This window comes from Daktulosphaira vitifoliae, unplaced genomic scaffold (assembly GCF_025091365.1).
Source record: "Daktulosphaira vitifoliae isolate Bord-2020 unplaced genomic scaffold, ASM2509136v1 Scaffold_5, whole genome shotgun sequence".
Taxonomy (NCBI): domain Eukaryota; kingdom Metazoa; phylum Arthropoda; class Insecta; order Hemiptera; family Phylloxeridae; genus Daktulosphaira; species Daktulosphaira vitifoliae.
In genome coordinates this window covers 2875335-2892625 of record NW_026099576.1, presented here as the reverse complement: position 1 = coordinate 2892625, position 17291 = coordinate 2875335, and the positions used below count along the sequence as shown (strand labels likewise).

At 26.2% G+C, this 17291-nt stretch overlaps 2 protein-coding genes across 8 annotated transcripts in view; one reads left to right on the top strand and one right to left on the bottom strand.

The window, feature by feature from the left end:
- The window catches only part of LOC126907016 (uncharacterized), a 47372-nt gene extending 40366 nt beyond the window's left edge, over positions 1 to 7006 (top strand). For 2 of the 4 annotated variants that reach the window (XM_050688007.1, XM_050688005.1), the window contains exon 2: positions 1870 to 2274. In XM_050688007.1, the coding sequence (XP_050543964.1) occupies positions 1870 to 2138 (269 nt within the window). In that variant the 3' untranslated portion in view covers positions 2139 to 2274. Of the gene's footprint in view, positions 1 to 1869; positions 2275 to 6965 lie in introns of those variants that run through there. The other 2 variants (XM_050688010.1, XM_050688009.1) reach the window with 2 other exon arrangements.
- A 91-nt stretch (positions 7007 to 7097) lies between these two features.
- On the bottom strand, positions 7098 to 16742 carry LOC126907011 (protein EFR3 homolog cmp44E-like). Of its 4 annotated transcripts, none has more exons than XM_050687995.1 (14): positions 16457 to 16741; positions 12702 to 12769; positions 12512 to 12639; positions 12293 to 12443; positions 12044 to 12196; positions 11877 to 11983; positions 11283 to 11432; positions 10731 to 11223; positions 10037 to 10209; positions 9571 to 9931; positions 9342 to 9498; positions 8688 to 8818; positions 7464 to 7628; positions 7098 to 7370 (listed from the first exon to the last, which is right to left on the bottom strand). In XM_050687995.1, exons 1-14 carry the CDS (start codon positions 16545 to 16547, stop codon positions 7236 to 7238), a joined length of 2463 nt encoding a protein of 820 aa, XP_050543952.1. In that variant the 5' UTR covers positions 16548 to 16741; the 3' UTR covers positions 7098 to 7235. The 4 variants fall into 4 exon arrangements, 3 of the variants coding, with proteins under 3 accessions (XP_050543952.1, XP_050543954.1, XP_050543953.1); XM_050687997.1 differs by lacking the exon at positions 16457 to 16741 and adding an exon at positions 14052 to 14267; XM_050687996.1 differs by lacking the exon at positions 16457 to 16741 and adding an exon at positions 12922 to 12967.
- Between the last annotated feature and the right edge of the window lie 549 nt (positions 16743 to 17291).

Sequence of the window (17291 nt, the reverse complement as noted above, 5' to 3'; positions counted from 1 at the left end):
CACGGAAATTTCAACCATTATTCTCTGCGCAACATTAAAGCGTATCTGAACGCGGACGAGTACCCGTACGCAAACCAAAATGCAGATTTTGACAATGGCAAGTACGCGATATTTTATAACTCGTACGCACAATTTCAATCAATGTACTACGGTCGGCTGAATCCTTACCCTTATTTGGATCGGGTCAACTTCAAAAAAATCAGACCTATATTCGTTATAGATTGTTCGAAACAAAACGAAACTGTCAAATCGTCCACAGTGGATCTACGTTTGGATTTCGAATGTGTAAATCAATTTCCCGCTAAAACTTCACTGTACTGTGTTATCATACACGACTGTCAAATGGAATACAACGCATTTACCGGAGAAGTGCGCAAATTGTAAATTATATATAAATATAATATCAAGTAGATTTATTTTATATTATATTCATTTTAAACAATATATTGTTTAATAATTATTTTGTACAAGATAAATTCATTATAATTATACTTTAATTACTACTATTAATAATAATAATAAAAGATGTCGACAATTTGATTATGATTTTTATTTATTTATATATAGATAACAAATGTAAACACAACCACCACTACAAAAACTGCAGTATTTAACCATTGTTCACATACACTTACAAACGAGGGTTTGACAACGGTCAACGGATAAACAACCTTTAAGCAGCATCCGTATAATATAGTAAAATAATGTATACATGTATAACCGTGTGTAAGGATGTTTAACCGGTGGAGATAAAAGTAATAATAATAATACGCGATTTTTGGAACGGACACGTGGTGGTCATGAAAATAGTAAAAAATATAGGGGGGCATCGAAATTGATCTCATACGAAAGACAGATAGGAGATTGGATGAGGGTGACCAAAAAAATTTTCAGACCTCTAGGACCAGCCGTTTTTGAGTTACGGACGATTTATATGTATTTTCCGAAAATTCACGTATACCGTAAACACTACAACAACATTAAAGGATAAGGGGGTCCTCGAATTCGCCGTGACATCATATTAACGTTAGAACTACGCCTGACTCAGGGTTCACGCACCGCACACAACGTCATTTTGACGAAGTACGGGGAGCCACACCGCTGTAATATACACACAGCAGGGGACACATACGTCACACTTAGGGCACCACACAGTAGGAATTCCGGTAACTACATCACTTGTGTTTGTGACGTAGACACTGTCATATGGTCGGCTAGGGCTGGGTTCCAACGTACATAGTATGCGACGTCAACACTTTCACTGGGGCCCCGGTGGCATGACAATCGTCACCCAAAGGGGACTCCCATAGGTAACGTCATTTTGACATCATCACTAATGACACCCTCACGGTAACTTGGCTTAAACCGTCGTATACGACGTCATTTTGACGTCACCGCCACTGGTTTGCCTTGGGTTATCACACAATCAGTGTGACGTCACCAGCGCGGAGTGCATCTTACCTGTGCACACATTATTTATCGAGAACAATAGGTGATGACATTGTCAGCACCTTTGAGGGCCAAAACGCATTATACCATTACTACTACCGGCATAACAAAAAAAAGGAACAGATTCATACAATATAATTCATAAGTACTTAATACGTATTGTTTGCATACGGATATACTTTTTAAAAATTAAATCATTTTTCTTTATACGGGAAAAGTTCTAACCTTAAAACATATGTAAAGAAAGTAGAATTTTTTTATTTATACTTTTGTAAATGTTTTGTAATATTAACTTAAAAAGAATTCATCTAGAAAATTTGGAAATAACTTTATTGGAAAAATAAAAAGAATTCTTTTCGTTTTCATTAAAATTTATAATAAAAATGATTACATTAGTCACTAATTGTGTTTATTACGTAGACAAATTATGTAAAAATGATATATACAAAACTTTGAATAGAACAAATGATTTGGACGATATTGAAGAAGATTTGGTAAATGATGATAAGTTTGCAGAACTTGGATTTGTAAAAATTGAAACATCCTTATCTAGTATTCAAAACGTTACCAGTATTGATGACAAGGCGAACGAATTGAATAATGAAACAACAGATGCGTCAAGATATGTCTTATTTTACATGGTCGATTATTTAATGTATACAATTCCTATCAGCACAAAAAATAAATAATGCATACAATAAGTTCAAAATAAAAATTTCGTAAAAAATCAAATAATGCGTAATATTTTTTTTTTAGTTCAAAAAATAATTGTAATACTGATAAAGTTTAATTTTAATATTTTTAATTACATATTTTTCTCAATATAAGGTATAAGAAATATTTTTGATGTTGAGCTCTTTACATATTACAAAATTTAAATATTAACATTCGTGAATAATTTTGATTAAGACCGCATTAAGGTCTCAAATTAATACACTGAAAATAAAGTATCAATTACATTAATGATCATGATATTTAAATTTATGACTATTTTTTTAGCTTCAATGCGAAGCTCAGAAGGTATTAATTTTACTATGATGTGTTTTTTTTTGTGTCTGTTACCACTTTTTCTCAGCTATCATCGAACCGATTTTTCAGTTATACGTCAAAAGATCACAAGTCCTATCTATTCGAAGACATTACCCTCAAAAATTGAAAAAATTTCCCTTATTTCCCATAAATGGGGGGAATATCCAAAAAAATTATAAATTTAAAAATCGCTAAATATCGACATTTTTTCAATTTTTTTTACTTAAAACTGCCATAACTTTTTTAAAAATAACCAAAGCAATATAATTTTTTTTTATATAGATACGAGAGATACTTATCTATAGTTTTGTATATTTTATATTGTATTAATTATAAGGGACAGAGCGTCATTATCGTTCTTAACGCTTACCTTGTTGCTAATATACTTATTAGCGTAACTTTTATTTGAATTTGTAGCTCTTACTACTAGGTGACTGTATTAAATTTCTAAAATATTTTTCCATCTAATTGAAAATAATCAACGAATTTGTTGCCGTATTTAAAACATCTGTTTAATCTGCTGAAACGATTGTTTGAATTTGTCGCTCAAATATACTAAAATTATTGCTATTAATAGACCGTCCGTTTGGGTTATTTTTCTATTTTTTATTTACTGTCATTAGTCATTGTAAATGAATTGCAATTATAAACTTAATGTTGTTTATTATGTCAGCTTTCTCAATTTTTGGTACAAGTTATTCAAGTACCTCTTACTATATTATTATAGTCTTCTATTTTGTTCTTTTTTAGTAGAAATTGTTGTTTTTTGATGGAAATTTAAAATTTTCTTTTTAAATAATTATGCATTGTAATTTACAATTAAAAAAAATTTAATTAAATTATCGTTGAAAAGTAATCTACATAAGATAACTAATTATCACAAAAAAAATCAACAAATCTGATATTTCATGGTAGACAATTTTACCATTATTATTATCTTTTAATTTCAATTCCAAATTATAGTATAAATAAACGTTTGGTCTCCTGTAATATATTGATTTAATTTTTTGCTATAAATAATTGTTCATCTTTAATAAAATTAGTCAATTTTTTATTATTTGATCAACTTTTTCCTTTGCTCTGTTTATAAATACAGAATGAAAATTTCATTTTTTAAAAATATTTAGTCTACTTTTTATGTTTTAAAGCTTGTCCAAAACAATTTTTTTGACCATTCTATAAGCAATTTCAATATTAAATAATTTTATTAAATAAAATCATCAATATTTATATTAGTGCAATAAACATTAAATATTGTGTTGTAATCAGTATACTTTGATATTAAAACTTTACCACGTTTTGTGTATTTTTTGAAATGCGCGTTACACAGTCAATCATATTTTAATAGATTTAAAAACTAACTAATAATACATAGTAATATGTATGTAGCTTATATTTAGTTAAATTTAAACATTAGATATAATTGAAATTGTTGGGGTATTAATTATTTAAATTTTAGCGCATTGTAAATAATTTCTTTCCGTTTGAGAATAGAGAAAAAAAGTTTTTTTTTAATCTTTATATGCAGCTATTTACAACACAATCATCTTTAATTTACAAAAATCTGTTAGTTTTTAGTAAGATCGGTTTAAAAAAAAAATTTAATAAATATAAAAAGACATTCTAAATTGTTAAGTGCATAATTAATAATCTCTACGTACATTAAATTTCATAGGATAACATTGCGAGTTCTACAAAAAATGTGTAATATGAATATTAGGTCTTGGCTTCATTAAATAGCGTTTTACAAATTTCAAATTGACTTAAAATATATTGATGATATACAGAATATTCCTTACTATAATATAGTACATATTATGTATGTATTGAGTGCATGTACGTACTATAGTTTATTAGGTTTACTCGCACTATAGTGAATATAAACTTAAATTAAATTTTATATGAGCATTTCGTCACTTAAATTTTTCTTTTAAATTTTTCAATCTAAAATAAAATCTGTCATATATTCTTAGAGACCAAATGCATTTACTATGACATCGATATTAGCAGGTACACAACATTGTTATTATCAATGGTAGTAAGGCACATTGTTGTAAGTTTATAAATACACTAACTGACAATACAGAAAGTATATCTATTGATTGTCATAATTGATAATGAACAATCCGTGATTGTGATAGCAATGTCATAAAAAACCAATTAGCTACCTGTATTTGTAATCCCTTGTATATTATACATGTATATTAACACAAAAAATTGATACTTTAAATGTTAATATCTAATAAATGAATAAAGTTACGTTAAAAATTCAAATGCCATTTGCTATTAAATTAAAAACTCAAACATTTTATTAAATTCAAAATATGTGTTCTCATTTAAAAAAAATTCAAGCTAATGTTTTTTAACCTCGAAGGGATGAAAAATATCATGTTTTTACTACATATTATTGTAGTGTTTTTTGAATCAAACAATATTTTCCTTAACAAAAATTTAAAAATTTCAATAGTTACTGAGTAAACGAGTGTCTTATCCTTAATAAATCATCCTGTATATATATAAAGGGAAATGGTGTTAATTAAAAAAAAAGTATGTCGAATAAAAGAGGTATATAAATATTATTTCTCATAAAAAATTTGTATTGATCCATACATTTTTAAAAAAGTTATAGCATTTTAAAGTTAAAAATGTAAAATATAAAATGGAGAATTTTCACACAAAAATAGCATATGGTAGCCATTTTTACCGTGAAGATAAAATAAAGTCTGACATTTTTTTTTCATAATAAAGTATATTATATAAGCTTTAATTTAACCCTTCATTAGGTAGGTCGGGTCTATCAGACCTAAATATTTTCTTTTTTTGTTTCGTAATTGTTAAAATATATTTCTAAGTATGTCTATGTAATTGTTATTCACATTTGAAGAAATAAAGTTTTACCATACAAGAGTAAAATCGATTTAATTATATGGGTCTATCAGACCCATGGTATCGATCAACATAACATTTTTTCACCTACCTAATTAAGGGTTAAAGTATATATAAAAGTATCAGTATTTCTGGAACACTTTAAAAATTTAAGTTAATTTTTTGTGAAAAAGTTGTCATTTTAAATTCCCCCTGTGGACAGGTAAAGGGTCAAATTTATAAAAAAATATATCAAATGATAGGTAAAGACATAATGCATCTATAAAATTTATATAATTATAGACTTATAGTCTGCCCATTTTTACATATATTTTCTCTCTCTTTTTCGCCTCTCAGAGCAAAATAAGAGAGAATGTGACAGAATTCTCCAATTACTCGCCACTTCACGTAATTTTTTCATGCACTTAACTTTTTGAAAATTTTTGATCATTTCATGAAAAATACGGACATTTTTTCGAAAAATACGGACTCGTACGGACGCCTATACCTAACTTGATTATTGATTATATATTAATATTGTTGTTACAGACAAATCCTCTTTTTTTTGTTTTCTATAACCTTTGTTTTATTCATTCCTTAAGTCAGTCAGGCCAACCAAGATTTTAGGAGCCTGTAAACGATCAATTAGAAATTTTTAAATTTGTAATTTTTTTGGAGATTTTCCCATTTACGGGGAACGATGAAAATATTTTTAATTTTTGAGGGTAATGTCTTCGACTAGATACGATTTGTGATCTTTTGACGTATCGTTGAAAGAAATCGGTTCGGTTTTGGTATTACTTTGGTAACATCTAAGAGTAATAATTTAAGAGATTTATTAGGTAACCCTAAAGATAAGTTAGATGAAGGGGGGAAATCAGGCATTTATAACATACTATGTGAAAGTTTTAATAAATGTTACGTAGGACAAACAAAAAGAAATATAGGGGTCAGGTTTAAAGAGCACTTAAGAAATATTAAAAATCAAGAAGTTGAGAAATCTCCAGTGGCTGAACATTTATTGACTCATAATCACTCCATTAAAACCATAAAACTAATTAAAAACGTAAATAATTACAAAAAACTTAATGTCAGAGAAGCAATAAAAATGTTTAAAAATAAAAACAATTTAATTAATTGGGATCTTGGCTCACTGAAAAATTCATTATTAAACTTGTGTAAACTGGCAAAATGTGATAATATTACTTAGTGATGACGTCACTAGATGATAAGGTCATTAGGGGTATATAAGGGAGTTTTTTTCTAGTCGGGGTGTCAGTATGTGTTTAGCGTTGATAATGGTAACATTGTTTCCGAAATACGTATCCGCGACTTTTCATTAATTTTTTTTGGCTTTGAGTTTAATATTTTTAATATAGTTTTAATTTTACTTAATAAAATATATATTTAATATGTATAATGAGTATCTAATTAATAATCACTACCTGACTTTTTTTGCATTAAATGAATAATAAAATCAACTTTATACATACACTATAGTTGTTCCAAAGCGTAACTATATGGGGGTGATAAATATATTTTTTTGATTAAATAATTTTATAAAATTGTGCAACCTTTTTTTAATAATTATCTTAGAATTCTCTTTTATTAAAAAATTACAGACTAAAATAATTAAAATTTGCCAAAAAGGGGTGTGGAACCCACCAAGACACTTTTGTGACAGTCCTTTTTACACTACCAATCTTTAAGAAATATATCATGAACTATATTAAAATCTATTCTCAAACATGAAGTAAAACTGTAATATTAATTAATTTTTATTTTATAAAATTTAGATAAAAAATAACAATGTAATGCTACAAAATTTTTATTCCAATAACCTTATTTGTTTTTCAGTAATTAAACTGACAAATATGGTTATTAGACCAACATCAAAAATCAAACAGTTCTGGAAATAGTGTTACAAAAATAGGTTTAGACATGTCATTTTTACTAGGAGTTTCTTTATTTTTTGCCTCGACTTTGTTAAAAACCTCAATAATTGTACTTTGCAACGTTTGTTCATCCTAAAAGTAAAGCACAATGAATTATATTTTTAAATTTTACAATAAATTAAAAAAATATTATGGGTATAGTTAATGTATTTGAATATTTCAAACCTTGGCTTTAGTAGATATTGCAACTAAGTCTTGGAATGATGCATTTCTATATAAATGAAATAGTTGAGTTTGTCTCATGTTTTCTTCTTCTTTAGCTGTTGAATCTAAACCTAGGAATGTGCGTTTCATGGCTTCAAACGATAAATCTTCTTTTGGTGGACAACGCTGTTGGTATATAATAATAAAAATAATATAATTACCAAATTATTTGTTAATATATTATAAGAACTAACATTTTGGAAGTTATTAAAATTTTGACTAGAGATGAGGTATAATATGACACAAAATTTATATCATTAGACATGCTTAAGTTGTTTCTCTCGAAAGTAAGTACTTATAACTTCTAAAATAATGATGAAAAAATGAATTGATAAAATGAATAAATTGACAAGTTAATGATAAAAATATCACATAGTATTCACAAGAGAAAATTGTAAAGAAATTAATGAAAGTGTAGAAGTGTGGAGATCTGTTCTTGAAGAAAAGGGATTAAAATAAGTAGGAGTAAGATAGAGTAAATAGAGAACGAGTTTGACAAAGTACACGAGGTAGGTAGAAAGAGGAGAACCGTGACAATAAGCGAGGACAAGATAAGAGTTGTAGAAATTTTTAGGTATTTAGAATCAGTTGTGCAAAAAAATGGAGGTATTAATGACGATATAAGTCACAGGATTAAGTGCGAGTGGGTGAAGCTTCTAGCGTGTTATGCGATAAGAATTTGTAGTGAGACCAGATATGATGAATGTTTCAGAGTGTTAAGTGGCTAGAGAATATAAGATAAGGAACTATAGGTGTAGCGAATATTGTGGATAATATGAGAAAAAATAGTCTTAGATGGTTTGGTAATGTTATGAAGAGAGAGGAATTGAAAGCTATAAGAGCAGGTATGGATATGAATGGATGAAGAGATAGAGGAAAACCAAAAAGAGATGGAGGGATGTTATTGAATGCAATATGAGGACAACTGACGTGTACGTATATGATGTGGGAGATAGTGTCAAGTGGAAGTTAAGGTTTGGCCGACCCAAAGTAGTAAGGACACATGTTAAGAAAAAGAAGAAGAAAGATAAATAAATCACCCTGTACTTAAAAGGAAGGGTTAAGGAAATTTGTTAAGTTTAGGGTTACTTTAAATCTATTAGTAGCCTAAATTATTAACAATGATTTCAAAATTATCTTGAATTAGATTCTTCCATCAAGACTTATATTTAAATAAATACTTACTCTTTGCATAGATGGAGTTGAATTAACACTATCTAAATCAAGAGTGCTTAGATCTGTAAAGCTACCTTTCATAGAAATACTGGTGTTTTCTACCCAACTACGTCTATGAGCTAACACTGGACCTGTTTCATCTGTAAAAATTTTGACGTATTATATCTAATATATTAGAATTAAAAATTCAAGATAAAGATTATATCATACAAATAAGTTTTTATGATATGTTGATATTTATGATTTGCTGTTCAAAAATTTTTTTTTAATTAATCACATTATGCTTGAAACTTATTTTTTAGACATATTAAAAAAAGTTTTGAAAGCATTTAATTAAATGCTACATTAAATTAAAAGAAAAAATGTTTACATTTAAATGGAATAACGTATTAGTAAACAATTTACATAAAAATATACACAGAGTTGTCTTTTTCATGAATCATTTAATTAATTAAAACATAAAAATAACATTGATAATTTTCTTATGATTGATAATTTGAAAAAAACATGTATAATAGAAAGAAAGAAAAAAATTTCTCAATATTAATTTAAGTCTTTAATGAATTAATTAAACAATCACTCTGTAGAATAAATAAAATAAAAACTTTTTTAATGATATTCATACATTTATTAGAAATAAAGAATTTCTCAATAAACACTTACTTGTAATTTCAATTCCTGAAGCTTTTAAAGCTTCTGTTAACTCAGGTTCTTCAATTAAAACTCCTGCTGGTAGAAGGCTAGATGATTTTACTTCATTGTGCAAACATAAATCAGGTAATAAGTGTGTAGCATTTAATTCTTTTCTCTGTCCAATTATCTAAAAATTAATTATTTTTATCAAAACATTTTTGCTCAATACTTATTGTTCTAATTTTGTTAAATTTAAAACCTTATCAACATAATCTCCAAGTGGCTGTAAATCCAACACTACAGCAGTTAAATGCATTATACTGATAACTAATGTATGCAGATGAAATTTTTGTTGAGTAGAAAGAACAGCATTGGTAATAGCCAGCTCTTGAATACTTAAAATTAGTCTGATATAGTCAAGAACAGATTCTTCAGATAGCAATTCAACACAAATTAATGCTAATGTAGTGTAAACAGCTTCAAAATTATCAATAGTATTATTTGTAATTTCTAAACTTTCATATATTGATACATAAACATCCTGAGCGTGCTTTCGAATGAATATAGTGTCACTACGAGAACATTTCTCAAGATTTAGGTCTGATTTGGAAATACTAACACTATAAATAAAAAAAAAAACAAAACAAATTTTTTCAATTTTCAATTAATTATTTTAATTAAAACTGATTTATTCACAATTATTTTTTTACAAAAACATAACTTACTCGAGTTTAGCCAATTTTGAAACATTATTGTGTCGATCTAAAAGTGTATGCAATACACGAAGAACAATTAACCTTATATCATCCTCAGAGGCCGTTAATGTTTTTAATAATAAATCTAAAAATGACTGAGGAAATGTAGCATTCATTTGTACTGAGCTATATTTGGTACTAACCTAAAAATAATAAAATTTAAGTAAGTTTGACAGATTTTTTCAAATTACAATAAAGAATAAACAATTATTTATCAAAGACTTTTTAAAATTAAAAGGTAAATAATTAATAATACAAAAAAGCTTTTAAAATTGTTTAAGTAAGTTAAAATAAATGATATAATTATTTATATGGAGTATACTTGAGTATTTAGGCCATAGAAATACTAACAATTACGAAGTCGCTTGTAGTGCTCAAGGATGTACCCATGTTTACAGTTGAGTTCTGACGTTTCGGACTCATTATAGAGTCCATCATAAGAATGATGAATGCTAGTCGGTGTCTGCAACTATAGTGGTCAGAACTCAACTGTAAACATGGATACATTCTTAAGCTTTCAAGCAACAAGACAATCCATGAAAGCTTTAACACTTTTATAATTACGAATTCTTTATAACATATATATTTTAAACTTGGTAACAACAAATGTTGCAAAATTATGTCAAAATGATTCAACTAAAAATAAGTATTATGAATAAATTACCATCAAAAGAGATTTTAAACACATTCTCTGAACATGAAGATCATTGGGACTATTTGAAGACTTAAACTGAGGAACTTTTGACATTATAAACATCATAATTTCTATTTTTTGATAATCTGGTAGATGAGCTGCAAATTCTCCAAGAGCATGAATAAGTGCTTCCCGATACTCGTTTTCTCCATCTGATTCGGCAACACCAATATTAGATTGTGGTCTTCTAGTGACTGATGTTCTTAAATTAGTCAATAAAGAATTAATAATTTCCAAAACTGTAGGTCCAACACTCTCATTAGCAGCAATAGCGATTATCTTTGACAAAACATCAGCAATACTAGTACGAATTTTAGGTGATGCATTGGTATTTTCATCCAAATGTGTCATTAAAGTTTCAACTACAGCATATGAATATTGAGATTGAATGGAAAACATCAAAATCCTAAAACATTGTGTTGCAAAAGCATTTGGTACCCACATATGATGGGCATCTAAGTGTCTAAAAGAAAAAAATTACTTAAATAAACTTTATAATATAATAATCCAAATTAACCATACTTAAGAACGGGGCGTATAACACTTTTTACATGTCCAAATGAAGCTCTTCCAATAAGTTCGCGCAAACAAGACTCAGCCAAAGAATAAGAGTCATTTTTATCATTCACTTCTTCTGATATTAAATTATCTGTCACTATATCAGATTTGGCACTAATAAATAATTTTTATTATTGTTAAATTTATGTTTATTAATTATTTATTTTATTTATTAATATATAGTCATGGGCGCAAAAGCCACCAATATAACTCCAGTTATAATATGTACAATAAATTCTAGAAAACATTTAATAAATTTTCATATCTGAGAAAATAACTCATCTATGTAAAATATTAATTTTTCAGGCTATACAAAATTTTAATTTAAATACTTACTTGTGATCTTTTTTTCATTTTAAAAGATAATATATTTTTAATTCAGAAATATGATAATATCATTTTGCTAAATTTAGGAAAAAACATGTTTTTACTACAATAGATGAAATTTTACCATAGCTCTTGAATTTTTAACATTAAAATAAACATTATTAAAATAACACATTTAATTTTAAAACTAATTTCTTTATGCTTAAGTGAAAATAATTATATTTAACCTACTTCATTGTATGCATGTTAAATAACAGTGAAGGGACAATTTTATCCATGTGTACCGGTTCCCAAATATTTTCAACCAAGTCATCTGATACAGTTTTTCTTATAACTCCCTGAAATATTGAAATGTTTTAAGCACTATAAATACATGATGAAAAAATTATTAGGCTTACTTGGATTCCTTTTATACCAGCCTTTCGAATCATTTCCATAGTAACCAAATTAGGGTTATTATTATGGCACATTGATGAAAATTTTGAAACAAAAAAGTCATATCTCCTGTGGTATGATGGTGTATCTTCTTCTATGTTAGAAAATCTCACAAACTAAAAGGTTTTATATTTTTAAAATATATTCATAAGATTTCATTATTATTTTTAATACAGAATGAGTAGCANCAATTTCATTATTTTTTTTAATACAGATTGAGTAGCAAGTATTTGAAGATTGGGTTCAGATGATTCTAGTAATTTTTGAACAATTCGCAAATAACTTTCAACAAATAAATTTAATGTTTGAGCATGACATGTCACTAAGAGTTGATCCATAGCTTCCATTGCTATCATTACAAATCTGTAAAATGGAGTTAAATACAGAATAATATATATTTATAAAATTTATTTTAAAAAATTTGATCATACTCATTTCTTTTTCGAGATATGTCTCTGCTGGCTTTCTGAAATAAATATTCACCAATACGGTCTAATTTTTCTGGCGATGATAAAGCATAAAATGTTAATTTTTCCATATTATTTTTTACTAATCCATCCTAAAAAAAATGATATGTTACTTAAATAAATTAACTACAACAAAAATCATATAATACTATACTTGTGGTACATTAGGAAATATGTTGTCTACTAAACGTTTGTAACGGGGTCGCATCCGAGATAAACAACCTGAATAAAAACAAAAAATTTTGAGATTATTTAAAAAAACCATAGTTCAACCTAAAAATAAATTTAAATTAAAAGTAAAAATAATTTAAAAAAGAATCCACAGGATTTAGTAGATTATAATAGTTATAAATTTTAATCAATTATCATATTACCTAACAAAATCAACGATAAAGATATTTCCATGGATATGATCAAACTTATCTGTATTATATATAAAAATTGACCACTTGTAAATAATATTCACAATTTTTTAGTAATATTTGTATTGATCTTTGAGGTAAATATTATTTTGTTTTAAATTAATAATATTTTTAATTTGAACTAATCTGCATTGTTGCTATATTGAGCAAATATTTTGTAAATAATTTAATTAAAATTGCTAACCATCAAATTATTAAATGTAGGACAATTTACTTTTGTTTTATTTCATGGAGGTTGCTTAAAATTACAAAAATTTTAATTATCTCTACCCAAAATATACATAGATAGATTAAGATTGACAGATATCCTTATAGGTAATAATAATTCAATTAAAGTCAAAAGTTTTGTCAAAATGAATGATAAGTAAAATACTTTTAAATAATATGTAAAAATAAATATCTGAGTCAATTATAATGTATCCAACACCTTAACAATAAAATTGTTATACCATCTGTAAATAGAACATACAGTTTTTTTTAAAGGGTATTTTCTGTAAGATTTATACACTGAAATAAAGGACATGCTCTACACAAAGTTAAAACTTAGTATTATGTATAACAAATTAAACTAATGTTAAAAAATTTTCTCTAATGTAGGATAATTTTCAATGTTAATTAAATAAGTCATAATACTATAAATTATTTTAATAGAAGAAGTATTTTATTGAAGACCATATAAATTTATGACTTTAATTTTCTGTATACCAATAATCGGTATAACATAGATAGTAAAACTACTTAATAAGTCATAAACATATTACTTTTTGGAAAAAAAAAATTGTATATTTGTATGAGAACAAAAAGTATATGATGAAGTATGATAAAAATAATCATTATCAGAGTATATTATATTTTAGTTTATAATTAAATGAGAATATTTTATTTTCATTTATCTTATTTTATAAGAAATCGGCTATGAGTAAACTATACAGTAATCATTGACACTATAAATTTTAACTTATTACTTATTAGTTTTTTAATATATTAACTATCATAAAGATAAATTAAGTCTAAAAAATGTTTATTATAAATTGTTATTATTTTAATTTATTAAATTATATTAATTGATTGTTTACACTTACCAACACACATTTTATTACTTTTTTAATAAAAATGTGAGTAAATAATTGATCATCCTAAAATGAAAATAATATAGCGTGCAGATGATAAGTAGTATTCCTCACTAAAATTTTAATCGTGAATAAATTGATATCCAGTTAATTAGAATTTGAAATAAATATATGAGATATAACCATAAGTATGTAATACATATTTAAGATTATAATTAATTTCATTAGGTAAAGGTGTAAATAAAAAAATTAAGACAAGAAGTTTCAGCTGAGTTGAAACTTACATTTAATAGAAATTAATGATATTAATTAAAAATTTTCAAGGCAATTAATATTGGTTGATTTAACATATAATGATAGCACATAGATCTTATAAACATGTTTATAAGATCTATGTGATAGCACCACAGAATAGATAAGATTTAATATTTTCTGTGATACTACAATCACAGATAAAATGAAACCAGATGGTGAACTTTTTTTCTAGAGGTGTAATAAGATCAGTATTGTTACTCTTAGGAAAAAAAAAGATTTTATAAGAAATTATTGTTTTTATACTATGCATTACTAACTTTTATTCCTTGTTATTATGCCATTATAAGCACACCAAATTTACCAACACTTATCAGTTCCGTTTCACCTTTGGGATATTTCAGTATAGATATCCATTTTTTATTTGAAATTTATTTATTGTTAATTTTTGCACTAGTTTTTTTCTGTAGTTTGTTTTTAAATTATAAACAATAAAAAAAGTATATATCATGCCGCAAATGTGATGTAAAATACTGTAAAACTATCCATATTTTAAAGTTAATGATAAATAAAATTGTGGATCAAAAAGATCCACCTCATCTTTTGAAAACTACAAAGAAAATATTTTTTTAACGCAAATTTAAAATAAGTGAAGTTTTAATAGAAAAAAAATATTGAGTCATTGCTTGAAATGTTTAAGGATATATACACGTTTTCAGTTATGAGCTGACATACGGACTCGTTGCACAGTCTACCTTCAGAGCGATAGTTAGAGACAAGTGATTGTAAGTAAGCTCATAACTGAAAACGTGCATACTTCCATAAACATTTCAAGCAATACGACAATCCATGAAAGCTTTAACACGATTACATCTTGAGTCATTTTATAATTAAGATAGTAATTGTAATTTACGTTTACTCCCAAAATTAATACAACCGTATATATATCCTAATGCATTTTAAAATATGAGGGTTCACTTATTTCCCAATTTTAAGTATAGCCAAATAATAAAAATTAAAAAGATCATAGTATTGTTAAATAGAAATAATTTTAGGTAGGGTTTGTTATATATTAATGGAATCTAATAAGCTTACCAAGGAGGTTTTAAAAAAGAATTTTTCTTCCTTCCGAAAGGAAGGATATGTTGTAGCTACAAATGGCTTATAATAAATTACAGTTTTTTTTCATAATAAAATTACGATTTACTAACAATGTTTAGAATATTCAAACTCAGTTTAATTACAACAGCATCAAAGTGTTTTATGATAGTTATTTAAAACATTGTTGGGTTTCAATAAATATTTGTTTTAGCTATGTCATGTCTCGACTCTTATGTGTTTTTATTAAGTATTTAATACCTATCTACTGTTTTCTTTTTCATAACTCTCAAACAACAATTTTATGTTTTAAATTTGTATAATTAATCCGAAAGTCGTTAAGCGTCATAATTAAAAAAGATAAATAAGTAATTCTATTTAGTTTAAGGATTAAGATAAAATAAACAACATGTGCTGATATATATATTATTTTAAAGTGTTTATATTTAAATTAAAATAATTGAACACCTAGATAACGCTACTATATATATAAAACTACCCTTGCTTAAATAATAGTGTAAGGACGTCACGCATTTCTCTTTTAAGTCTGTCATCCATAGAATATGAACACCTATAATTATAACTAGATGTTTGTGTGGGAGGAGGAATAAAGGTTTTACATTACAAGAAAATTTTATTTTAGTAAAGTTTTTCCTGAAGTATATTTAATAAAAATGTTTAATGTCTAAAAAATTGTTTGTACCTCATTGAAATTTTTTAATTACGCTCCTATGTTTTTGGTTTGCCCTATTTCATTGAAATTTCATTGGAAAAGAAATCCTTCATACTTTTTAGAGCAGTTATATAAAAATTTTAATTTTACCTACTCTTCATTGAATTCAAATTTATTATTTGTGAAACTTTTAAAATTAAACTCTAGTAGTTTAAATTATAGATAGGTTTCTAGCTACTAAATTATTTAGCTCTTAATAAATTAAAAAAATAAATATTTTGCGTGGAAAATAATAATTTATAGAAGTTTTAAAGAAAAATAATAATATTCGCTTTTTTATATTTGTACACAACACTTGAATTAAATTCTGTTTGACATTTAATTTTATACTTACATCCTGGATCCGTGCATTTGTCCACAATAGTATCCACGCAATTCATCACGTCCGCCTGTTTATAACAACAGCAAAAACTCATGTTGGCCATTTATCACTCAGATAGATTTATATTAAAAAAGTTCTATCGTTAAAATAATATTAAATTCTATACGTTTCATTTGTAATCGTGAATAAATATTGGATATATAAAAATAAAAACTGAAAGTATCATGAATAGACGATAAGTATTATGATTAAGGGAGAGCGACCGTCGTGCGAACACCGACAGAGCCGATAAAATACTGAGACCTAAGCGCTAACTCGGCCGACGTCATTGTTAGCTATAAAAAGCTCATTCGCAAAATACCAAACTTATAACATCTTTTTACCTCTCAAAATTAGGATTTATTCTCAGCATATTTACCTAATATTTTGTTAAATGAAGAGATTTGTGGTGCTGTATTGGTTTAAGAAAACAGTACAAAGAACAATAATGTCTTACCAAAAGTAGCTATTATTAGTATAAACAAAATAATTCGAGCAGTATCTATTCGTGTCATAAAAATTAATAATGTTCATTCTATTTTTTACTTACAGTTGCCAAGTATTTATAATATATGTGTGTGTGTTATTATAAGTAAGGTAAAAAATATGTTGAAAGACTATGTTTATTGTTGTACAAATTAAAAAAAAAAAAAATAGACTCAATTATCTAAATTTAAGTTAGATTGTGAGAACTATTAGTAAGAAAGATTTTTACAAAAAAACATTGAGTGATTGATGTTCAAAACTTCTTTTAATAAGCTGAATCGTCGAATATTTTAAGATATTTTTAGCAATTGAAATAAAATGT